Source organism: Quercus robur, chromosome 12 (assembly GCF_932294415.1).
Source record: "Quercus robur chromosome 12, dhQueRobu3.1, whole genome shotgun sequence".
NCBI classification, from domain to species: domain Eukaryota; kingdom Viridiplantae; phylum Streptophyta; class Magnoliopsida; order Fagales; family Fagaceae; genus Quercus; species Quercus robur.
This window is the reverse complement of record NC_065545.1, coordinates 28,434,643-28,461,987: the sequence shown is the minus strand read 5'-3', so window position 1 is coordinate 28,461,987 and position 27,345 is coordinate 28,434,643. Positions and strand designations below refer to the sequence as shown.

The window sequence follows — 27,345 nt, the reverse complement described above, 5'->3', positions numbered from 1 at the left end:
ACAATGTTAGCTTATTTAAGCATTTATATATAGTACGTAGCGAAACACTATTGAGACCTCTTTGAATATGTAAATGGTAAAATCTAGTTCAAATAGATAATACATGAGAGACCTCTTCAGGTGAGTCGTTTCTTTTAGGAAGGGGGAGGGGAATCATTAATAAAAGTAGATTCTGTCAACTGCACATTTTGGTTAATATTTATTAAAAAATTTAAAAGTAGATTCATCATTAAAATCACATGGTGTTGCAGGTGGTGAGGCAATAGATCATTTGTTGATCCATTTTGATGTAGCATATGGTCTATGGAGTCCAACATTTAGTGCTCTTGGGATTCAAGGGGTGTTACCAAGGACAGTAGCCAATCTGTTATTTGGGTGACAGAATTCGTGTGGGAGCATAATGGTCATACTTTTGAAGAAACAGAAAGATCAAAAGCCCAGCTGGAATCATTGCTGATTCGAACTCTGGTAGATTAGTCCCAAGAATGGGGTCTTACGAATAGCAATTCCCTTCTAGGTTTCAAAGAATCACTCAATTTTTTGAATAATTCTTTTGTAATTCTTTTAGGTTACAATGTGCTCATCATTGTGAGCATAAAGTAATTTTTTAATTAATAAAATACGATTACTTATCCCCAAAAAAAAATTAATAACTTCACAAAATTTATTTAACATGATTCTTGAATATTCAGCATCAACAATTGACTGATCAATACTATTGCAGGTCACATCAGATATTTCCCCAGAACAAGATGATGAATAAACCATATTTTAACTGTTGAGAGAGAGAGAGAGAGAGAGAGAGCACCTTCAAATTCAGCAATGGAGAAGTTTCAAGTAGACTGATTGGCTGATCCAAAGCACTGTATGCAGCTTCTGAAATGGCAGAAGCAGATAATGAACCAACAGGCTGACCACCTACCGCATCATAGGCATCAACATTCTCACCAAAATCATGAGTGCTGCTATTTGGAATATATTTGTCCTTATTAATGTTATAAGAGAACTGAATAAGTTGATTCCCATATGCATTTCTCACTGTTCCATCATATGCAGTGTACAAATCACGCATTAAGAACATAAGCCGTCGGTTCAAAGTCCCAGGGAGATCTGCATTGTCACTGAAAGAACTATCTCGACTTGTGACTGAATGAACAAAACATTCTAAAGGATTCAAGCCTGTCAGAAAGGAATTTTCAATTACAGCATATGGGATGTACTTAGGGCGTCCAGGAGTATCATCAGCCATCTGGAATGAATCATGTGCCCTTTGCTTATTCCAAGCAGCACATGAGAGCTGGTGGGGGATTCTAAAGGATAGTGGAACCAGTGAATGTTGCAAACCAAGACACATGCTATGCTGAACCAATTTCAGCAAATTACCCTTGCTTCCAGCCTTAAACATAACCAGCAACGAGTTGTCCTTACTTGCATATTTGTAGACTAAATTTTGAATATCCCGAAACACGTACTTGAAAGCATCAACGGACGCTTGACTGAGTGCAGCACATTTTTGCTTCTCGTAACACAAACGTTCCACTTCAGGAACATCTTTCTCTTCACCAACTTCGACAAGAAAATCCCAACATGAATCTACCATCAACTGTTTGAAATTACACATATGCTCTGCTTCTTGTAAACCACAAAAGATTTCATCCATCATGTTTTTCCGGGAGTATGAGTCAGAGGTTAGGTATAAGTCTGAAAGTGAAACGCTCAAGCCCTGCATTGACAACCACTCACAAAGAACTTCTTGAGCAGCAAACAAGAAGTCAAGTACTTTACCCTGATAATGTTTGACAAGACTCTGAAAAAGGTTGTTATTGTTGTCACGTAGCCAAAAAGATCCTTCAGAAGATAAGAGCTCTCCATCACTAACAAGAACACCATTTGAAGGAAAATCATATTCAAAGCCTGGGGGCAGAAGCATGCTAAATAATTGCTTGCCAGTCCAAACAAAACTATTTAGTGAGGGAGCTTTCATAATTGCCGGCCACAGAAGTTGATGTGGGCAGAACATTTGCAGCTGCTGCATTTGGAAAAGGTTCAGGAGAACCCCATCCTCCATGACCAAATGAGCAGCAGTTAAACTATCTTGACTAAGTGAAAGAAGGTTCCTACCATTCTGATCATTAATTAATTGCCTATCTATAGCAACAAGCTCACTAAGTTCAACCCTAGCATCAATTGATTGAGGAACATAGCCATGAAGGCAATCACCATCAAAATCCCCACGAAGAGGGGAGCAACAAAGTGGGTTTATAGAAAGTGCTGAGGTTACTGGTAGAACCTTAACAGATAATGCTAGAAGGGAGTGCAGATGTATGGACGGAGGCCTATTAATCAACACAATATCCCCATCACTCAGAGGTCTATAAATTATGTCCCCCATTTGAAGTTCAGTAATTCGACGAACACGAACCAGACTACCTTTTCTGCGAGCAAAAACTTCTCCCTTCTCAAAGAAATGTAGTCCAGCCCAATCACTCACCTTATCAAAGTTCCACCTGTTCAAGCATTCAGAAATTTGCAACCTCTCTGCAATATGACATGGTATACCAATTTCACTGAGCTTGATACACGGATCACCAACAACTACCATTCGAAAACAATGATCACTTCGCTTCCCAAGAACAACATCTTTGACATATCTCAACCCGAAAGAGGTGGAAGGATCCGTAATTTTTTTTTGTTGGGCAGAAGCCAAATCATTATTTGATGACTTGTCCGAGCATAACTGCATATCAAAAGTATAGAAATAAGAAAGACAAATAATGATCTATAAAATCACTAAGTCAAAACACTAGAAGAAATAGAGGCTGTGCAGCTTGCCTTTGAAATTTTCAGGCAGTCCAGAACACGAGAACCCAACTCATTAGCTATCCCTCTAAAATCAACCAGTTTCTTATAGGCCCTGGTTCGTTCATCCTACAGCAATTAATCAGGTAGAATCAGAAAATGAGATAAGAAAACCATAAATATTGCAAGATTATGTGATTTGAGTCCATTTCAACACAAGGAGAGCAATGGATGAGAGAATTCTTACAAAGATCAATCGCTGTCCATTGGAAAATGCATGAGTAATTTCAGTCACTCGATGACAGTTTGGTGTCACAGGAAAACAATTGAGAAAAAGTGAATCGGTCCTCAAAACAAATCTTTCGATGAACTTCAGATCGACATCATTCAACAAATAACGGACCTGAAAATCAGAAATAAGGCATCATAATAAAGGGAGTATCATAGGACATTAAGGTTAGCATAAGAATAAGTATGCATAGTAGTGACAACCACTAGAACAAAACAAATCAAACAGTTCAGTAGTTCTGAATATAAAATCAACTAACTGAACAAAGCATGGTCTGTAAAAAAAAAACGAGGATTTGAAAAGATAGTACAGGTGCTGTGGCAAAGGTGTGATATATGTTAATGTCATTTTAGGCCTAGTTTCCTAATCCGTAATGGGATTGTCATAAAAGCTACTACAATGTGCATTAATTACCTACACAAGAGTGGGTATGTGTTCTTAAGGAACTTCGAGTGGAATCTTTAAATGATAGGTTAAGGGGTTAGGGTTTCAAGGGTTCTTTGGTCCAATTGAGACCTCTTCAGGGGAGTCTCTTCCTCCAAGTAAAAGACAATCAAGTCTAAGCCATAATTTGGCAATTTCATTCAATGATTAGAAAAGAGATTACAATAGATTGTTTATATATCCATAGAGCTAATTTTTTGGCCCACATCTCCTCGTCTCATTGGTTCTACTATACCCCATGCGCAACAAATAATTCTAGTTTGTGTTTTTATCATTAACACGTGTTAATGTGAGTAGCATGCTAGGGATAGTAACTAACTATTCTATATTACTTATTAACTCTTCTAATCTCATTCTCTCTTTAGGATTTTAATGTGGGCACACCTTGGTGCTTATTTGGGGATTTTATGTGGTTAGATTCCCGTCTGAAAGATTGGGACATAGCAGATTCAGTCCTGCAGTCTTTGAGTTCTCTAATTTTATTGAAGAGCTTAATTTGTTGGACTTACCATTGGAAGGGGGACTGTTCACATGGAGACCCACCCTCTATGTCCCGCATTGATAGGGTTCTAATCTCAGGAGATTGGGAGGAACAGTTTCCTGATGTGACACAGAGGCTTCTACCACGCCTCCTTTCTTATCATAGTCTGATTTTGATTGAAGCTGGGGGCATGGCACATGGGAAAAGTCCATTAAGATTTGAGAAAATGTGGTTGAAAACAGAAGGCTTTGTGGAGAAAGTTCAAACATGCTGGAGCATGTATTCTTTTAGAGGAACTCTGAGTTGAAAGCCCTTAAAGAGGATCTTAAGCGGTGGAATAAAATGGAGTTTGGAAATGTAGGGGTTAATAAAAGGAGGTTGTTGGGTGAAGTGTTGAAGTTAGATGAAAAGGAATGTTTGCATGGCCTTACCCAGGAAGAGAGGCGACAAATAGAGCAGGTAAAATCTGAGTTGGATCGTCTTATATCCTTAAAAGAGATATCTTGGAGACATAAGTCAAGAGCTACTTCATCGAAAGAGGAGGATAATAATACTAAATATTTTCAAAAGTTGGCTAATTCTCACAGGAAATATAACCATCTGAGGGTGTTGGAAGTAGGTGGAGTGGTACAGGAAGAAAATGAGTAAGTGAGGGATCAGATTGTGCCAATTTACGATAACTTGTACCAAGAAACAGCGGGATAGAATCCAAAGGTTTATGGACTTAATCTTGCTAGCATTGGGGAGGATGAATGTCGCATGCTTTAAACGCCTTTTGAGAAGGAGGAAATTACTTTTGAGAAGGAGGAAATTACTCAGGTGGTGAAGAATTTTCAAGGGGATAAATCCCCAAGTCCAGATGGCATCACCATGGCTTTTTTCCAGCACTGTTGGAGGGTGGTTGCAGCAGATATATTTGCTGTTTTTAACGAATTTCATAAATACTGTAAGTTCAAAAAAATCCCTTAATTCCCATTTATAGCATTAATCCCAAAGAAACATAATGCTATTAATGGTAGGGATTTTAGACCTATCAATTTGATTGGAAGCACATAAAATTGTGGCTAAGGTGATGGCAAATAGATTGAAAGGAGTGCAGGATAAAATTATTTCTACACCACAAAATGCATGTATAGGTGGGAGGCAGATTCTGGGTTCCGTGCTCATTGCCAATGAGTGATTGGATAGCAAAATCAAAAGTCACATTCCTGGCATTGTCTATAAGCTAGATATAGAAAAGGCTCTTGACCATGTTAGTTGGGAGCTTCTTTATTTATTGGAGAGGATGGGGTTTTGTGAAAAGTGGAGAGGGTGGATTCATACATGTATCACCACAGTCCAACTTTCTGTTTGGTTAATGGGTCTCCCTTTGGTTTTTTTGGCTCTTCTAGGGGACTAAGGTAGGGGATCCTTTAACTCCTTTGCTCTTCATCCTTCACCACAAAATGCATGTGTAGGTGAGAGGCAGATTCTGGGTTCAGTGCTCATTGCCAATGAGTGATTGGATAGCAAAATCAAAGTCACATTCCTGGCATTTTCTGTAAGCTAGATATAGAAAAGGCTCTTGACCATGTTAATTGGGAGCTTCTTCTTTATTTATTGGAGAGGATGGGGTTTTGTGAAAAGTGGAGAGGGTGGATTCATACATATATCACCACAGTCCAATTTTCTGTTTGGTTAATGGGTCTCACTTTGGTTTTTTTGGCTCTTCTAGGGGACTAAGGTAGGGGATCCTTTATCTCCTTTGCTCTTCATCCTTGTCATGTAAGTTCTCAGTAGAATGCTACAGAAGATGGAGGAGGAAAGACTTATTAGAGGTTTTAAGGTCGGAAATTCTATTGCTGGTGGTTTGTTTGTCTCGCATCTTTTATTTGCTGATGAAACCATTCTTTTGTGTGATGCCGCAACTGTATATTCGACTGTTACTAACTTGTTTTGAGACGGTGACCAGGTTGCGAGTTAATTTGGGAAAAAGTGAGATGGTGCTGGTGGGTGAAGTGGAGAATATACATGAACTGGCAGATCCTTTGTATTGCAAGGTGGGATCTTTGCCTATGACTTATCTTGGAATGCCATTAGGGGCCTCTTCTAAATCAATGGCATTTTTTTTTTTTTTGATAAGTAATAAGGATTTATTGATATCAAAAAGAGAGAGACACCCAAGTACACAGGAAGTATACAAGGGTGAACATATCAAACACAAAAATTACATAAATCAAGTAAATCCAAAATAGAAGAAAAAGGTTGGTTTCTCCACACTGAGAACCAGTCCAATAAGGTTCTAAAAAATAGAAGCTTGAGAGCAAGCATAGAACGCTCATTGTCTTCAAAACATCTACTATTTCTTTCCTTCCAAATACACCACATCAAACAATGAGGAAAAACCATCCATATATCTCCATTGCAATGGCGACCAAATCGACCTTGCCAACAAGCAAAAAACTCAACAACAGACATTAGCATAACCCAACAAACTCCAAATAAACCAAAAACCATGTCCCACAACTCCAGAGCAACCAAAAACCACTTGCACATATAACATTTGGAATCCTATTTTGGAGAAATTTGAACATCATTTATCTGGTTGGAAGAGGATGTACTTATCTAAAGGAGGAAGGTTGACGTTATTAAAGAGCACGCTTTCAAGCTTGCCTACCTATTATTTATCTTTATTCACCATTCCCACTAGTGTGGCAAATAGAATAGAGATGTTACAGTGGAATTTTTTGTGGGGTGGTTTAGAGCGGAGTTCAAGCACCACTTGGTGGGATGGGATAAGGTATGCACTCCTTTGGCTTATGGAGGGTTGGGGATTTGAAAACTTACCACTTTCAATCAATCTTTGTTGGGAAAGTGGCTATGGAGGTTTGGGTTGGAGGAGAAAAATTTTGGAGACAGGTTGATATTGTGAAAAATGGGGAGGAATGGGGTGGATGGTTATCGAAACCTGTTTGATGCACTCATGGCTGTGGGTTCTGGAGGAGCATTAGAATGAAGGGGGATCATTTCTTACGATGCATTCAGTTTGTTGTGGGTTCTAGTAGTTGGATTCAATTTTGGCATGGTATTTGATGTGAGGATCAGCCTTTAAAACTAATGTTTCCTGTACTGTTTGAAATTGTCGTGGATAAGAATGCTTCTGTGGAATCATTATTGGAGAGATAGGTAGAGGGGCAGAGTAGGAATTGGCGTGTGGAATTCATAAGAAATTTTAACAATTCGGAGATTGATGAGGTGACTTCATTATTCCATTTGTTAGACTCTCATACTCCCTTTGGGGTGGGAGATTGATGAGGTGGCTTCATTTTTCCATTTGTTAGACTCTCATACTCCCCTTTGGGAGGGGAATGATAGGATGATATGGAAGTTAAAGAGTAATAGGGAGTTCACTATGCAATCTTTTTATGAGAAATTGCAAGGCTCAACCCTTATGCTTTTTCCTTGGAAGACCATATGGAGACCCAAAGCCCCTCAAGAGAGTTTCTTTCTTTGTGTGGACAGCAGCTTGGAGGAAGATTCTCACCACTAAGAATCTCATCAAGATATTCTTTTCAATGGTGAGTTGGTGTTGTATGTGCCATTGTAGCAAGGAGACTATGGATCACCTCTTGATTCATTGTAACATGGCTTTCGAGTTATGGAGCTTTATTTTTAGGATGTTTGGGGTTCAGTGGGTTTTACAGGAAAACGTTCTTGATTTATTATGTGGGTGGCGAGGTCGTGGACCAATTTCGGATATCTGAAATCTTATCCCTTTATGTTTGATGTGGACTAAATGGAGGGAACGAAATCGGCATGTTTTTGAAGAGGTGGAGTGCAAGTCTTCTCAAACACAAGCATCCTTCATTAATTCTCTATTCACTCCTTCATAGAGTCAATTCATAAGTAGATATTATTCTCACAACATAGTCTCTTTCCAATAATATTATTTTTACCTATCAAAAAATAAAAGGAAGAAAGATATTAAACCATTGGGTAGATTCCACCTCTAAAGAGTTGGATGAGTAAAAATGGATGAATCTAGAGAAAACTGCAAGTCAGTGGCCACGAGTACTATTTTTAGACATACTATTACTAACATAACCTAAACTAGCACAGACTAATTAGTTAAACTTATGCTATTGGGTGCCCTTAAGGCAATGGTTAAAAATCCATTTTAGGAAAGTTTTGACACTACTTTTATAGGAAATGGAAAAAACTGTCAAAACATTGATTGCTTTTTTTTCTTGTCCATAAAAACTTTCTTTAAATGAATTATTAACCATTACCCTAAGGGCATCCATTAGCATTTCCCTTTCTTTTTTTTATTAGTATGTTACAGATACACCTAGTTAATTTTGAGGTGCAATTTGAGCTAGAGCATTGAAGGATATGCAAAAATTATTGTATGAATGGGCTTTTGTTATGAACTGCAGGAGATCCAAGATTGATTATGGATGTATCATAAGAAAGCAGAGGATCACTTGGAAAATAAACAGCCTTCCCTTGAATTGTTTTAGGTGAGAAGCAAATCTGGAGATAATAGACTCTCATGTCCATAGAGAAGCTGGGAAAGAGAAAAAGAGAACAAACAATTATCTGGAAGTTACATGCACATCCAGAGAAACATGTGCTCATGTGTATGTCTGTTTATGCAAGTATATGAGTTTCATAGTTTGATAAATGATCAAGAAATGTCTGTAGTTTCCAAATACAACCATTCAGGAAATGCTACCAAGAACCTTGTAGCGCAACTAGCACCTCCAAGTGTTTCCAACAAAGACATCCAGGATTCAAATACCCCTTCCCCCATTGTAATTATTGAATTGACAAAGCAAAAAAAAAAACTATTCAGGAAATGCTAGTTTGAAATAACAAATAAGCATACATATTTACATTAATACAAATGACTAAACAGGATGCACATTTGAGACATCTATATAGGAAGGCAATGTTACCTGGGCATGTGATAGAACCCTTCTATTTGGTTTCAAACAACTTTCTTCTTGCTGTTCATCTTTTGGAATAAAATCCCAAAAATCAGCAGGCAAACTCCTTAATCTTTTCTTCTGCTTTAGCAACTTTTCATTTACCTCCGCTATAATTGCACTTCTCCTAAAGAGTTCCTTAGAGGAAACTTTAAATTTCACTGTTGGATACCACTCTATTGAATGTCCCTATTTATTACAGAAGTCATGATTTTAAAATCACAGAGGCGCAAAAAGAAAGAGGGAAAATTACATTTTAAACCCAATAATTTATGTTGTAACAAATTAAACCCTATAGTTTTAAAAGTAACACATAAAACCCTGAATTTTCAAAAAGTAACAAATTAAATCTCACCCATTTAGGTGGAATTACATTGTGTTTGGAATTTAATATGGACCAAGGGTTTAATTTGTTACTTTTTGAAATCTCAGGGTTTAATTTGTTACTTTTGAAACTATTAAGTTTAAGTTGCCACTTTTTCAGACTTTAGGGTTTAACTTGTTACACCCCCGAAATTATAGGGTTTAATATGTAATTTTCCCAGAGAAAGAAGAAAATAAGAGCATAACAAACTTACAACACAATATTTGCATCCCTTAGGCCGATTATGGCTAGATACCAAATCTCCACCCTGCTACATGCACGATTAGGCAAGCATAAAACGCCATCAACAAGAAGCAAACAGCTAGGAAACATCAATTTAGCTAATTAATCTATTCCACAGTAAAATCCATAAAAAAGTGGTGTATGTGTAATTGATAGCTTGTATAAAAGAAATATATCGTCCACAATAGATCAGTACAAAATAAAAGAATTTTATACAGTTAAAATGATGTATAATTTTGGAATATTGTTAATGAGCTTATGCTCAATAAGCTATAGTATTTGAGCTATAGTATTTTCCTAAATCACTTGTGTGGTTGAAAGTGATGGGAGGCTAAATCTTTTCCACTCTATTCGATTATCCTAACCATTTGAATTTTTTAGATCATAATTTGTTAAGGGGCCTTTTGGATATTTCTAACGTAATTGAGCTGTACTCTAGGAAGCACGAATGCTTCATTTTTGCAAGTATCCGTATCTGGTATGTATTTGTACCCAATACTTTTGGGATACCTCTGCATGTGTGTCACTAAGAGACTTATAGCTTAACTAGTTGACACCTCCTAGATTCACTTTATTATCCATTATTGTTCTTATATATGCTTAACAATGTCTTAAAAATATAAATATAAATAATTTTAATTAATATATGCATTCCCCATATCATATCCTAGTTTTTCAAGAATTGCAGTATTTTCATATAAAATATCCTATCATACCATACGGTCCATACCCGTTCCTGTGCTTCTTAGGTTGTACCCTTTTTCTTTTTTTCATAATAAACAGAAAGGGATTCCCTATCAGACAAATGATTCAATTTCATTACAATAGTAGAAAAGGGAGATGCAGTTTTTACAAAAAGTCAAAACCAGTTTTAACCCAAAAGATCTGTACAAGATGCTCTCATGTTGACGTCAATGCTGATACAGCTTTTTATTTATAAAAAATATATTAAAGAGTTTTAGACCTAAGGAGAGGAAAAAGGATATCATGTATCAGATACACCATATAACATCCCCCAAGGGGAAGGAGGGAAGGGGGAGATTTGAACTTAGAACCTCCATTTCATGAGACATGGTCCTAGCCAATTCTGCTGCCCAATAGGTTTGTTGATACAGCTATTTTTAGCTACTAAAATTAAAAACTAGTCTTACAAAAAAATGATGATAATAATAAATAAAAACCAAGGATATTTGAGAAATGAGTTCAGGATAAATAATAAATAAATAGGAAAAAATTTCATGCTAGCAAATGTAATTCAATGCTCTATCATATAAATGAATCAAGCAGTAAGCTGCAATACACAGCATACTTATTTTTTACTTAGACAACAAAACAACAGTTCTACTGTTCAGCACAAGGAGTGAGGTACCTGACCTTGACCCATAGTTCTCGCCTGATAGATTTACATCCTGGACAAATTTCATTCAAAATCTTTGCAACTTCCGATAGAAAATAAGGGTGGAGTATAGTGCATGGGAATTTAATATGCCCAAAATGACCTTGAAAAGACAATAAAAGCAATAGTTTAGTACAATTTCAAGTAAAAGTACAAGGAAAAGGAGTTACGTGGCATAATTTTGGCATCACATGCCCATTACACCTTCACAGTGTTTTAAATCTTTGGCACCACATGTCGAGCATTGACAGGACGGATTTGGGAGTCCCAACATAGGATCAGTGACCTCACTGACTGAATTAATTGCTAGACCAGACATCTTCTCCTGTTACAGTATCACAATGTTAAAAAGTTTCATTTGATTTGGAAAAAAACTTCTTAGTAGTTTAAAACCATCATCTAATTAACCCCTAAAAGATAAACCAAAGGAATGATCAGTTATTTCAATCATTCAATGCCATATGCTAATAGGACAAATACTTTGTTAAAAGCATCATTTTCATATCCAGAAACACACATTACGAAAAGAACAGCCAAAGGAGGAATTGATAAATGACACTTAATATGAAATAAAAGTAAACAAGGATTGAAGAATATGGTGTATTAGGCAAGAGTGGAATGACCAAAGCTTTGGGGATTCTAAAAGAAATTTGCCTGATCTTAAGCTGTCTTTCTTTAAAACCATATTGGATTGGATGTCAGTTGTGGGTTCTTTATCACCATGTTCTGTTTCTGATTTGATTGATTATTGTAACTTGCATGATTGATTGTATTGTTTCCGTTTGTATACTTGGGTGATCTTTTTTAGATAGAATAAAATTCATTATTTATCAATAAAAAAATTCCTCCCAACCAAACAAATGAAAGTTATATTCCTTTTTCATGCTTCACTCTTCTACTTCTCTATCCCTCCAACCAAACATGTGAGGCCAAACAAAAATCATTTCTTTCCCCATACTTTTCAATAAATACTTGTACCCAATGCACAGAGTTCCCACTTTTGCAAGGTATGATAAGGGTGATAGGGTAAGCAGCCTTAACCCCAATTTTTTTTGGAGAGGTTGATTCATGGACTCGAACCTACGACATACCACTTTGGGTGGAAGGCTTTTGTCATCACATCAATGCTTCCGACATTTTCTATCCCCCAATTTCCATCCTTTCAATCAAAGTCTAAAGCACATTGACCTCCCCACCTAGAGATTGTATGGAATCACCACTAAGCCATGGAAACTCTCACAAGATTTTATTCATCAAAATCAAGGTACTCAATAATGTTTTTTGGAGCCTTTAAGTAAAACTTACTGAGTTGCACCATATCAACAACAACAACAAAGCCTTAGTTCCAAAAAATTTGGGGTCAACTATGGATCCATATCATATCAGGAAAAAATTTGTAATCAATTACAAGAATAATTCAACTTGTAATCAATAAGGTCTAATAAACCAATCGAACTCAAGCCCAATGGGTAGAGGGCCTCTATTGTCCAATCATGTAATTGGTGGCGTGCATCTGGTGTCTGCACCACTATCCAAGTTTTCTTTTTAATCACATCACACAAACAAGTCACGTGACCATATGTTAGTGATTAAATAGGTCATGTGACTATTAAAAGGGTTATGTGATCAAAAGCACACGTTGATGTGGACCCAATTTCCAGCAAGCTTCTTTTTTTTTTTTTCAGTTTACTTATTAAAAGAAAATTAATAACAAGAATGCAGCCACAATCTCCAGTAAGCTAAAATGTCCATTTATTTCATTCCAACCAAATACACCTAAGTAAACATATATTTGCGTGTTCTATCAAAATTATATGAAGTGTCATCAAGTTAATAAATTCACTAAAATCTGAACCTTACTCATCTTTGATTCCTCAGATTTATCCTATACCCAAATGTTCTCCTGGTAAATGTGGGCTGGGCAGGTTAATTAATTAACCCAACCCACTACCAGATGAAAATGGAGATAAGTCACCATTTTATTTTTTTTAGTACCAACAGCTACTAATTTGCAAGGCATTCAATCTACTTGAATGAGTGATGCATCCAATCCACAGACTACAAAGAATGAACGAGTTTTCTTTATATTATATGTATGAGTAGTAAATTCATTTAAAATAAAAATGAACATATTGGTATACCAAAGGATCACCCCCAAAAAAAAAGAAATGAGAATGGATATTTCCTAGTTCTCAGAAAATCAACAACCAACATAGCATTAATCATGAAGAAGTGCTTACTGTATCTGTCTGAGTTGAAATATTAAAACTTATGCCAGTGAGAAGACCAGATGGGACTTGTTGCTCTTCATACAATTCATTGTCCATGGGGCTTGGTATGGAGACAAATAAAGCAACCTATAGCAAACCAAAAGCATTAGAACAAGGAAGATCAAACAACCGTAAAAATTCACCATGTACAGAAATTAAGATAGTTGTAAAACAATCTGAATAAAACTTGACCTGTTTAGAAAGCCTGCTAAGAGTAAAATACGGATGGCATAACAAGAAACACCCACCATGCCTCTCCTTTACCAACAATGTTTACTTGCATGGCATGCCCAAGTACACACCCATAGTAAATTAAACCACTGATCAATTAATCTTAGACGACTCAAGAAAATGCTAAGAATTCAATTGGAAATCAATAGGAGTCATGAAATTACTTCTGAGATCTTTTTATAAATATCTAAAAGCCACCTTCAACCAAAACCTCTCAGATATGCTTGCCTAAAGATGTTTGCTATCATAGTTGGTAGTCTCTTGTAGGTAGCACTATAGGCCTAATTTCACGTCTCTCAAAAGCTCATACCACTACTTCAGTAACTTTACAGCCAAAAAGGTTTAGAGGCGAAGAAGAAAACATGCTTGTTAGTAAACATACAGTAAACCTTCCAAACATATTAGTTAAAAAATAAATAAATAAATAAATTAGACTAATGTGTAAGATGTAAACCCATTTCAAAAATTGCAAAGATTACCAAATTTTTTATCATAAGAAACTTCGTGGTTTTCTAATTAAGGTCCTCTTCACCATTTATTGGAATCACATTGCTTAGGTCTCCCTCAGCAAGAAAATGTTAAACCATATCACCAAAGATCTTCTGTTAGTGTGACCATGATATAGAAACTGAATAAATAAGTTACATATACCTCCTAAAAATCTATCTCAAAGTTTAGTTTTAATCTTCCAAAGAATTTTTTTCCATAGGTAAACATCTTCAGTTTCTGAAATCAAGAGTCTATTCTTAGAGAAGACATAAACTCTGAAAGAGAGGAACACTCTGTAAAACCCCAGCACCGAGACTAATCAAAAAGACTATGTTGGCATAGAACTTTTAACTCTTCCAACATCTTCTCAGTGTTATATAACATTTTAAGAGGAAAGGAAAGATAATTGGCAAAGATTTTCTTGTATCACATGGAGGAAAATTAGTTATTAAGATACCTATAGGTTTATCATTCACCATTCCACCAAAGGCACTAAAAGGGTGAAAGGGTGACACTAGCAAGCAGATACCAACAATAAATTAAGGGCCTGATTGATTTGATTTTTTTATAAGTGTTTCAAAAACTTTATAAAAACTGTTCTTGAGTTGAAACAAAAAATTGCTTAAGTCGTTCTCAAAGTAAGAAAAATCTTTAGAAAGATGCATCTCAAAAAACATTTTTAGAAAACCATAAAAACAAAAATCATATTTTTTAAGCTCTCTGTTTGACCAAGCCCTTTGACTGGTGGAGAAGCCATGGGCAAGCCTTGATGGCAGGATGCCATGGCCAGAAAGGTCCCCACTCCCCTCAATCTTCCACTCCAATGCTGCCAACAACAAAAGCACAAGTGCCATTGGTGGTGGATAAAACAAAAAAAAACCCCACACACACACTTAGGACTGATCATAGGACCCTTGAACCAATTGTTTGACACCAATTCATACCACCAAATAACAAAACCATCATATTATTTGCATGAAACATTCAGGTGAGACCGAGCACAAACTGACTTCTTATCCCCAGATGCAAAACACATGAGTGATAATAAGATTGGAATCTACCTAAAAGACCTGAACTGCCAGTCAAATGCACACCAACTAGTCTCCTCACTCATCAACATGAAAATAGACTATTCTCAATTGTCCTCCAAATCTTATACCTCTAATCTTTACTGGTGGGAAAGTATAGTTAATTTATGCAACTTTTTCCAGGAAAGATGCCATTTCATACAATCAAGCTTACGAATCCTCTCTTTCTTCTTATATCTCCATTTCTTTTCCTTTGGACACGAATCAGTGCTCTTTAAACTGTAAAGATCGTCTATAATTAAAAGAAAGCTCAGCTTCCATACTAAAAGTTGCAGCACAGAAACTCACAAGCTACAACCAAACCTCACTCATAGAACCAAATCCAACAAGGTTGCATCATCATCAAATCCCCAAACTCCACCAACCACAAAATCTGCCGCTGCTAACTCACAAAAGCCCATTACCACCCAAAGTACATAACAGCCTTGTTCTAGATAAATTAGTCTCTACTTCCAAGAATGTATTTGTAGGAGGCCAGCAGATTCTGAATTCAGTTCTAATTGCCAATGAATGCTTAGACAGTATAGTGAAGAGTAGTATTCCAGGTGTGTTGTGCAAGCTTGACATAGAAAAAGGCTTATGACCGCACAAATTGGAAATCCTTGTTTTACTTGATGGAGAGGATGGGATTTGCGGAGAGATAGAGACGATGGACTAAAGCTTGTATCTCTATTGTTAAATTTTCAGATTTAGTAAATGGGACTCCAGCCAAATTCTTCAGTAGTTCCCGTGGCCCAAGGCAAGGAGACCCCTTTTCACCTCTCCTTTTTCATCGGTTATGGAGGTGCTGAGTAGAATACTCAAGAAAACTGAGGAGGAAGGTTTTATTTGAGAATTTTGAGCAGGTGTGAAAGCACCTGCAGGGCTGAGTGTCTCACATCTTTTTGCTGATTACACAATTTTATTCTGCGATGCATCTAGGGAGCAATTGTTGTACATTAGAATGGTGTTAGTTTGTTTTGAAGCTATTACGGGATTGAAAATTAATGTGAACAAGACTGAAAAGTCCCCGTAGAAGAGGTGGGCAACTTGGATGCATTAACTGAGATTTTATGCTGCAAAGTAGAGAGCTTGCCAATGACCTACTTGGGGATGCCGTTGGCGGCTCATTACAAGGCAAAGTCTACATTGAACCCTATATTAGAGAAGATGGAGTGAAAATTAGCTGGCTGGAAAAGGTTATACTTGTCTATGGGAGGCCAACTTACCCTTTTAAAGAGTAAATTATCAAGCCTACCAACATATTATCTATCTTTATTTACTATTTCCAAGTTTGAGGTTGATAGATTCGAAAAAATACCTAAGGAACTTCTTGTGGGGAGCTTCGGAGGATAAATTCAACTACCCATTGGTGACAAGGGATAAGGTATGCTCTCCCATTGAGTTTGGTAGTTTGGGATTACAAGGATAAGGAGCTTTGATCAAGCATTACTTGGAAAATTCTTATGGCGGTCTTGGTATGAAGCCACTCATTTGTGGCGATAGGTCATTGTAGCCAAATATGGTGAGGATAAAGGGGCATGGTGTACAAGGGTCAGTAGAGGTACGCACGGGTGTGGGTTGGGGCAGAGCATTAGAGCGGGTTAGGATAATTTTTTCCCATGTGTGGTTTTTGTGCTTGGGGAGTGCAATAAAATACGGTTTTGGTATGATACTTGGAGTGACCATCTTCCTATAAAGGATATATACCTTGATCTATTTGATTGCTCAGCAAATAAGGGTGCTTTAGCCTCTAATGTGTTAGACCCCCCATCACAGGGGACATTAAGAAGCTATAATTTGTGTTTTCATTGGGATATTCATGATTGGGAGATGTAGGCAGTGTGCTCATTCTTAGATCATATTTATACAAAATTGCCTGGGGGGTGGGGGATGATAAGTTGCAGAGGGGGATGATAAGTTGCAGAAGTTAACCGGGCATGGTAATTTCAATGTTTGCTCTTTTTATAATGCCATCTGTGGAACTAATACTCACTCATTTTTATGGAAGAATATTTGGCATGCCAAGGTCCCTATGGGGTATCATTCTTTTTGTGGTCAATTGCATGGGGTAAGATTCTCACAATTGACAACCTCAACAAGAGGGAATTATTGCCAGTCAATTGGAGTTGTTTATGTCAGTGCAATGGAGAAACGATGAATCTTTTTTGATCCATTGTGAGGCTCATGCTTTATGGAGTAAATTATTTATGATCTTTGGGATTCATTGGGTGTTGCCGAACAAGGTAGCATCCCTTCTCTTTGGTTGGCGCAACTGGTTTGGGAAACATTCTTCGAATGTATGGAATTTGGTGTTGGCTTATGTGATGGTTAATGTGGAAATAAAGAAACAATCACACTTTTGAGGAAATTGAGAGACCTATTGATCAATTGAAGACTTTGTTGTTCCATCCCTTGTTTGATTGGTCTAGGACATGGGGTTTTACTAATTGTACTTCAATTTCTGATTTCCACCTTTCCCTTAGATTTTCTTTTTTTTTTTTTTTTTTTTTTTTGATAGGTAATCAGAAAGCTATTATAAATGAGAGAAAAATGAAAAAACAAGAAGTTCATGATGATAAACAACAAGAAATAAAAGAAACAAACAACACAACAAACAGAGGGTAGTTAGGGAACTAAGCTAAGTGAGGAAAAAAACTCAGAGAGAGAAGAACAATCCGTAAAACCCCAACAACGAGATCACTCCAAAAGACTACGATGGCATAAAACCTTTAACTCATCCAACGTCTTCTCTTTGTCCTCAAAAATCGACAATATCATTCCAACCACACAATCCACATTAAGCACCCTGGAACCAAGTTCCAAATGTCTGAATAATGCTTCCCAAGCCACTGATGCCAACAAGATAACAAACCCACCACCGATCCTGGCATAACTCAATGAATACCAAAGGCCTATAGCATAAAAGTCCATAGGGAATGGGTAACAGGACAATGAAGAAGAAGGTGATCAACCGACTCCCCATTATAGCAACACATGCAACACCTATTAGCCAAAGGGCAACCCTTAATCATTAGATTATCCAAAGTGAGGATCTGACCATATGTAGCTGTCCACAAAAAGAACGCCACACGCTTAAGAATCTTTGGTTTCCAAACACCCTTCTAAGGAAACAAAGAATAATTATTAAATTATCCAAAGTGAGGATCCGACCATGTGCTGTCCACAAAAAGAACGCCACGCGCTTAGGAATCTTTGGTTTCCAAACACCCTTCCAAGGAAACAAAGAATTCAAAGCACCCCGAATCTCATGGTAGTAAGATTGGGTGTCAAACTTATCATCACCTTTAAGCCGCCGCCCGCCAGTAAAGAGTATCTCTCCTATCACCCCGAGGAATACGAGTTTGGATAAGCTGAAGTAGATAATAAGATGCAGCCAACTCCCAATCTTCAAAAGCTCTATAAAACCTTAAATTCCACACTCTAACAGTACCCCCTTCTGGAATCCACAAAACCTCAAAGATACAAGCATCCTTGACCAATGAACACACATAGAGCTCAAGATAGAGATCTTTTAGAGTATTGTCAACAATCCACCTATCATGCCAAAAGCGGATACGAGTGCCTTCCCCCACTACAAAAGTCAGATGCTTAGAAAAGCTCTCCCACCCTTCATTAATGCTTCTCCAAAGGCCACACCCATGAGTCCTCCTGCAAACATTAGTACTCCACCCCCCTTGACCCTCACCATATTTAGAGGAGATAACTCGCCGCCAAAGATGGGTAACTTCATGACGATATCTCCCCAACCATTTCCCTAATAAAGCTTGATTAAAAGGCACCACATTTCTTATCCCCAAACCACCCATCTCAACGGGTAAACACATCTTTTCCCAAGCCACCAAAGGATATTTGAAACTCCCCTCAGAAGACCCCCAAAGGAAATTCCTATGAATACTTTCCAATCTAGCAGCCACAGCTTTAGGAATAGTAAAAAGAGATAAAAAGTACGTTGGGAGACTTGAGAGAGTACTCATAAGTAACATGAGCCTCCCACCCTTAGTCTCTTAGATTTTCCAATTAATTTACTTGTACTTTTCCAAGAAGCCTTGTGTTCACCATCATGAACATAGAGTAGCCCTTTTAATTTACAATAAAATTCTATTACTTATACAAATATGTATATACATACATACATACATACATACATACAGGCATACGTGTGTGTGTATCTATAAAACCCCTTCAAATCAGCTGAATCCCCTTAAATCCACCACCACCCTTCATTTACAGCTAGCACTGATCACCCATGTTACTTTCCAAGCCACCATAACCCATACTGCCCACAAGTTGCACCATTTAAAGCCACTCATCACCAACAAACCCATCAAGAAAAGCTCTGATCCACCAACCTAAACCACTGAATCACACCTTAGTGGAGTCCAAACAGACATCGGAGGTGACAAATCGCCTTTTGTCTAGTTCTTCACCGAAATTGTTTCTTTTGTTCTTCGCTAGAATCACCAAGACGAAGGAGTGAAATTGGGTTGATGGATTTTGAAGGAGCAATCACTATTGTGGTTTTGGGAAAAGTTTTCAAAACACCCAAAATCATTTTAGAATTCCCTAAAAACTGGTCTACAAACTGTTTTTTAAGTAATTTTTAAAATAGAAAACACAAAACGCCCAACCAAACGCTCTACACCTAGATATAGGGGTAGCAAAATTGGACATGACCTGTGAACCCGACACGAAATTAGCAGATTATGGGTTGAGGCTTAATAGGTTAGTATCATATTCGAGTTAACATGACTAACCCGTTTAATAAACAGGTTGGGTTAGTATCCAATCCATGAAACCCATTTGACCTGTCTGACCCGTTTAATGAAATGGCAATATACCAATATACCCTTCAAATCCTAAGTATATAAACTTATTAGTTGTGATTTATTTTCTTTGACATGTTATGATTGATTATATGTGATATTGAGATATTCTTTAATTTCGAATGATTATTTGTGATACAGTTACTCGTTAGTTTTGAATTTTATATTAAAAATATTTTTTTTTTTAGTTTTTCATAGTTCAATTTGGTTAATACTAAATTTCTTTCTTCTCATTTTGATAAAATTAGATAAACAGGTCAACATGATTGACCCATTTAATAAATGGGTCATGTTAGGGTTGAAGAATTTTGACCCATTTAATAAACATGTCAGGTTAGTGTTGACCCATATTGTCGGATACTCATGAGTCGACACGACACAAACTCGACACGTGAACACGAATTGCCACCCCTACACCTAGACAAATTGATTTCTTTTAAACAACAAAAGAAAAAAATGAAAGCAGGTTTAAAAAGTGCATCTAATTAGGCCCTAGATGTCAAATATCCAAGTTTTTTCAATATCCAAAGGAAACAATTCAGGTTTAATTTGTTCAATTATGGTAATAGAAACGATATAGCTTCTAGAACCACCATCCTTAATTTCTCCTAATTGTGATATATATAAGCTAAGGAATTTATTCAATAAACTATACTACACACTATTGGAGTGATTTCAACTATATATATAATTAAATAATTTTTTATACGTAGATATGCAAGAGGGGGAGGTGGTATTCAAACCACAAACATGGGACACCACAAATGATGCCATTACCATTAGGCTATCAACTGAACCTAACTACACAATTTTTTGAGAAATCCACATATCAAAAGAGAAAAAAAAAAGGGGCTAACACATGGTATTAGTTACGGCACCAACAACCTAAAACCAACAAGTACTACAAAACAAGAAACTTTAGTTTTCCTTTCTCGGTGTGAATGTGTTAAACCCACATCAACTAATGAGTTACAGACCAATAAATCACTTCAGAAAACAAAATTAATGGAATCTCATCTATTACTACTAAGGTCAATAGGAAAAAGAGTAACATAGGAATACTCACTTCATTAAACCAAGCATGAAAGGCATCTACTAAAACTTTTAAAAAAATTTTAAAAAAAAAAAAAAATTTTTAAATGAAATGAGCATGTGTCTTAATGTCATGTTATACGGCCACTCTGTGATGAAAGTGGTACTGATGTCATGATCCAATAGGGTGTAATGCTGGGCAGAGCTGACTTAAATTACATGTCCTTTACTAATTTTGTCGTCTCCCCTATATGATCTTACAACAAACGTAAAGATAATAACAGAACAACATACAAGTACTGCCATGACAGACAATCAAACTTGTGGACATGCCCGAATCTAGAAATTGAACACATGTTCAATCAAACTCATAAATTCGAATTTGCTCACAAATCAGGGTAATGAAACTTACTCAACAGTAAGACAACAACAAACCATTATTAACAATAAAGACACATCATAAATGCAACTCACTGATTGATCATTTTTTTCTTTTTATAAGTAACTCGCCAATTGATCAAATAAGAAGAAATACATTATCCCCTACTTCTCAAATACTGAAATGTAGGTAAAATTAAGTCTACAAACTTATGATACTAGCAACATCACACAAGCTATTATCACCAACAAGCAACAAAACAAGTCCCCCCCTCCCCACATAAAACATAAACTACCATTTTCACTCGTCAATCACTTAGCTATAACGAACACATTAATTCATAAACCCATGTAGCAGACACAGCACAGATTAGCTCATAAGTTCACTAAATCAAACAAAAACAACAATCATAACCGCAACAACAACCGGTAACACACACCGGAAACCCCATTTGCAGGACAAATTTACCGACAGTAATAATTAAACTGATCAGTAAACACAAATTTTCTATTCACATTGTCCAAAGCTCAGTTCTTTAACCCTTCAAAAATCTCATGAATAAACTCAGCATTACATGCAACACACTGAACACAAAACCCCCATGCACATTGCAAAAAAAAATACCCTTCAATTTTCCAATCCCTCATAAACCCAGAAACCATTATCACATGCAAATCCCAAAAGATGATGAGGAAAAAAAAAAAAAAAAAAAACCCACAATCACCACCAAAAAAAAAAAAAAAAACCCAACCCCACATTCAGATATCAAATAAAGATACTAAATACTTACCAAACAGAAAATAAACATGCAACATTAATCAAAGAAAAACTATTAAAAGAAACAAACAATTCAAGAACAAAGCCTCACAAAAAGAAAGGAAAAAGTTTTACATACCTTTTTTTAGGAGTATGTGCTCTTTGTTAATGGAGACTCTGCTCTTGCTCTTGCTCTGCTCTGCTCTGCCGGACCACTTTTATGAAAACAGAGAACAGAGTGAGAGAGAGTGTCAAACCAAAACCCAAATACTCTCTGCTTTATTTTATGAGAAGGGGGGTTTTGGTTTTGGTCTGAGTGAGACTTTAGATATGCACAAAGACAAAAAAGTGAGTAAAGCCAAGGACAGTGTTGTAAATAGCCCGGAAATTGGGGGCAAAGCCGCAAAGAGACAGATATCGATATATTCGGGTTTCTGTAAGACGAGATAAGAAAGAATTTCACAGAGAGAGAGAGAGAGAGAGATGAAAGGGTTAAATATAAAGTTTTGAGAGTTTTAACGCCGCCGGTATGTGTTCAACTGAAACCAAAAGACAAAGACAAAATTATTGAGTTCAAGACCGATAAATTTGGTTTTGGTTTGTCTGTGTCAGCTCAGCTATATAATGGTACTTGTAGATAGCCATTGTTTTCTCTCCTTAGTTTTTATTACGAGGGTGGCCTTTTTGTGATAGCTATTTTATTTACTGAAAATTTAGAAGAAATTATTATGTATACTTCATATGGTTTGTTTTTAATGACCTACCTATCAAGAGTAAGTCGAGAGACACGCTCAAATTTACTGTATGCGTAAGTATCATTTTGTAATTCGTACACCCTTTTTTTTTTTCCTTTCTTTTCTAATACGTATGATAATAGTTTAATATGAAAATGTTGAAATCCAATCATAAGTTGACACTTTCTCAAAAATATATATATATATATATATATTGTGAAATTGAATTTGGGTTTGAGTGTGTCCATAGGTGAACTAACCTAATAATTGTTTGCACAAAAAATGATGGGTGAGAGGATATAATCAAGGGATGTAGCTTAGCTCCAGTAATTTTTTAACTAGATATATCATTTTGTTTAAATATATACAAGCGACTCTATGTGCAAGCCAGGGTGGTCACAGGACCACCCTAACTTGCAAAAAATTGCATATACACTTGTCAAAAAAAAAATTATACGTTAAACTAACCTATTGTAACCACCTTAATAAAAATGTTGACCCTTACTTGAGAATTACAAAAAGTTGGGGTTCAACAAAAATAAGAATAGTGTAATGTTCACAACATTTTTACAATAATTTTACAACAAATTTAATGTGGTAAACTATTATTAATTCTAATTTGAGCTCAATACTAATATTATTTTGTTATCCACCAATAACAATTTTTTGCATAAGATTTGTGGGGATCAGTTAGTCAGGAGGTACTATTAAGGCTGTACGAATTGGGCCTATGGCCCAATCCGAGGACATTAGCTAATCCGAGGATGGCCAAATGAGGTTATAATGGGAATGGCATAAAGAGAGAAATAAAAATAGTACGAGATAATTCCAATACACGTCCGAGGAGAAAAGCCATCTCAGAAACAAGGATCCGAGGTCAGTAAGAGTGTCATATCACCCTAGACCTTCTTCAAAGTTACATCACAACTAGGAGTTGGACGTTAGACGAAGGGTAAATAGAGGGAGGCAACAAATATCTTCAAAGGCTGCTACCTCCACATTAAATGTCTCCCAACTAATTTTTTTGCCGCATTAATGTGGAGGTGATACCTGAACAGTGACTAAACAACCTTACAGCTACTATTTAATGGTTTTAGGAGGTGTTAGATGGGACAAGTAGGAGCTCTTAGAATCCAACCTACACGTGTATGGTATGGATAACACCAAAATTGTAATATATAGCACGAAAAGGTGACCTAAAAAGGGAATCGAAAAAAAATCATAAAATCTAGGCAATAACATTGTGGGTTTTGATAACTGTGTCCATCATTAAGACATTATAAAATAAGTTTCTTAGGTTGTGCCGAGGAGAGAATTTCTTACTTTACTTGTGTTTAATAAACTTAATTCAGCAACTTAATGGTCCATCTTTTAGAGTAGAACTAGTTCTTTCACTCATACTCTATAAATTCATTGTTTGGGCTTGTTGGGCTTAAACTCAATCTCATACTGGGTCTAATCCAAACGTAATCCTTATAGATTTATTATAAAAGTATTGTGGACGTAGCATTACTCCAAAATTAATTTTGCCCCCTAAACATAATCCTTAATCCCTTTTATAAATTTGTTTAAAAAAAAAAAACTTAAATAACAATAATAAATATTAGTCCAAATAACAACAAACATAAACCAAACAAAAACAAGATAAGACCATACAACAACAAGTGATCTAATTATTCAACAAAAAGCCTACTATAAAACAAAAAGATAAAAATCGCTAAACATTCAAATTTGTAGCTCGTTCAACCTATTCAATAAAAATAATCTCTAATTTCATGTTTCCCTAAAAAATGGTACCAAAAAAAAATATTGTGATTGTCAATTCTCCTTAATGGTGATAACAATTATATTCTTTTTGGCTTTGAAATCACAACAATTTTACTCTCTTTAGTGACTTGACTCACAATTGGAGCAAATATTCAAGTTATCGCTTTATTAAATTTTGTATAATTTAAATTTCTTAGTGGCTACTCTAAAAAAAAATTCTTATAGCCACCATTGTAAATATATAATGACAAGTAGTAGTGGGTTTTAATCCCCATATTTTATTTAATTAATGAGTGATGTGGCAATCTCTCATTAAATTAAAAGGAGATTCTTTTTTAAAAAGTATTGGAGATAAGCTCAATCCATAACCAAGAGCCTTCAAGAAGCTTTTTTTTTTTTTTTTTCTTAATTAAGATGTTTAGAATTCTTTGAGAATCTAACTATTTCTAACAATTCATAGGACAAATTGGTTTCAAATCCATCATCCCACTTATTATTGTAAGGGAGAAAAAAAGCCTAATACACTAACGCACAATTTGTTTCGCTGTAAAATATTTTACAAAAAATAGTTTCAGCATTTTGCTGTATTTGTTTCATTGTAAAACTCTATTAAACCTGAAAAATATTTTCCATTAACTATAAAATCTTTTGTAACAAGTTGTAAAACATTTTACTTTTAAAAATTTGGTAAAAACATTTTACAAACACACACATAGCGGCTCTCTCCTCTTATCTAGTGGCTAGGTCATCGGTCTGATGGCCAAAGCTGGTAGTCCAACAACCAAAGCCAATGGTCATGCAATTGAAGTCGGACCACCATATTGCCAACTCCGATGGCTAAGCAACTGACTTTGGTAGTGTGTACTTGAAATTTTTTATATATCGCACCAAACTCCTAAAAAATATTTTCACAACCAAACAAATGGGGCCTAAATTTTTAAGCATTAAATCTGAATGATTTTACAAAATTTTGACAGTGCAGCTTTTGAATACTAATATCGTAGAATTTTAACCGGAGCATTTTGTGAGGACAAAAATATAAAGTGTAAGTACTTGGTTAGGGGAAGAAGTGTAACGGAAGGCTACAATTATTAACTTGTCTTTGCTCATTATGGTATGTACTACTCAAAGTTGTTGTTGATTTGAGACTGATGAGTTGTTTGGTGCAGCCAGCAAGGTTGGTCATTTGGTCCAAGTGTTGTCCGAAAGCTAAAATTGGGGCTGTGACTTGTGAAATTATTGCTGTTAACTTTGTGCAAAAAGATAGGTTTCAGTTAACTTAACTAATAAAGTCTTTGATAGTGAAATAAGAGATTTGAGATTCAATTTCCGCCTACACCAAAAACCGATTGGTGCCTTGATTTGACGATAAAGAATTATAATTAGGAACAAACTTCATAAGTTGAAACAATTTTTTAATGAAAAAAAAAAAAAAAAAAAAAAAGTTGGTGCAAAAAGGCAATAAACATGTGAAGTGCCTTTGAGGCAATGTTTTTTCTTTGCCCTTTTTTTTTTCTTGGCTACTAAAGGGAGAGGCAAATTTTAATACAAGTACTTAGCACTTTTCTTATTTATTTTTTTGTTTCCTTCTTTTTTTTATTTATCTCCACTCTGTTTTTGAGAGCTTTTTGACTACGAGTTATTGGCGTACTTGGGGAGACACAAACGCCACCGTACGCACTTTTTAAAGCTAATTTATTTTATTTTCCAAATATGGGTATCTAATACATTTTATTGTGTGCTTTATTATGTGCCTTTTGATATAATTGACCTATCAATCATGGACTCTTTAAGCACTAAACAGCTGAAGCCACGCCGTATGGTTAAAGTTGAATTGAAATTTTAATCATTACAATATTAATATGACACGGTCATGTCAGTTTTGATAGGATACTGTTCCATTATAAAATTTTCATATAATTAAATTATCACGGAGAAGAGAACAATATAATATTAATACGACATGGTCATTTAAATTTTGATGGGATATTTCAGCAAAAAAAAAAATGATGGGATATTGTCAGGACAGCTCAAGGGTTAGGCAGCTTATACCTAGGCCTGAGGTCCCAAATTTTTTTTTTTTTAATTTGCTTAATAAAAAATGGTCAATTTTATTATAAAGAGGTCCAAAATTATAGAATGGTATTAGAGATATTATAATTTTTTTTTTGCTACCAATTATAAACGAATTTAAACATTCATTTATTAGGAAGTTAAACATTATAAATTTCATATATAATTAAATTATCATGAAAAAATAACACTATAATATTAGTATGACATAGTCATTTAAATTTTGATAGGATATTGTTAGGATAGCCTGCTCAAGGCCTGTTTGGTAAAAGATTTTTAATAATATTGTTATTTTGTAGAAATACGTGTGAATGAAAAAAATATATGAAAATACGTATGTGAAAATATGTATAATATTATTTAAACACTGAAACTGTTATTTAAACAGTACTAACAAACACCCCCTCAAGGGTTAGGCAACTTAGAGCTAGGCCTAAGGTCCCAATTTTTAAAAGATTTTGCCCAATAATATAAAAATGTCAATTTTATTATAGAAATACCCAAAATTGTAGAGTGAAGTTAGAGATAGTAAAAATTGTTTTATTACCAATTATTAAAAAAAAAAAATCAAACGTTCATTTATTAAGTCGTTTAATATTATAAATTTTTCTTGTAATTAAATTATCATGAAGAAGAGAACATTGTAATATTAGTACGACATAGTTATTTAAATTTTGATAGGATTGCCAAGGTGGCTCATGGGTTGGGTAGCTTAGG

The 27,345-nt window shown here is 35.6% G+C and overlaps 1 protein-coding gene across 4 annotated transcripts in view; it reads right to left on the bottom strand.

Annotated features, from left to right (window-relative positions):
- Positions 1–22,694, bottom strand: part of LOC126709928 (DNA-directed RNA polymerase IV subunit 1) — a 42,336-nt gene extending 19,642 nt beyond the window's left edge. The window contains exons 1-9 of one of the 4 annotated variants that reach the window (XM_050410298.1): positions 22,194–22,694; positions 13,224–13,340; positions 11,188–11,308; positions 10,962–11,086; positions 9,559–9,612; positions 8,951–9,169; positions 3,047–3,202; positions 2,833–2,928; positions 809–2,737 (exon numbers count right to left, since the gene is read on the bottom strand). In XM_050410298.1, the coding sequence (XP_050266255.1) occupies positions 809–2,737; positions 2,833–2,928; positions 3,047–3,202; positions 8,951–9,169; positions 9,559–9,612; positions 10,962–11,086; positions 11,188–11,308; positions 13,224–13,310 (2,787 nt within the window). In that variant the 5' untranslated portion in view covers positions 13,311–13,340; positions 22,194–22,694. Of the gene's footprint in view, positions 1–808; positions 2,738–2,832; positions 2,929–3,046; positions 3,203–8,950; positions 9,170–9,558; positions 9,616–10,956; positions 11,087–11,187; positions 11,309–13,223; positions 13,341–13,445; positions 13,466–22,193 lie in introns of those variants that run through there. The other 3 variants (XM_050410299.1, XM_050410300.1, XM_050410301.1) reach the window with 3 other exon arrangements.
- Between the last annotated feature and the right edge of the window lie 4,651 nt (positions 22,695–27,345).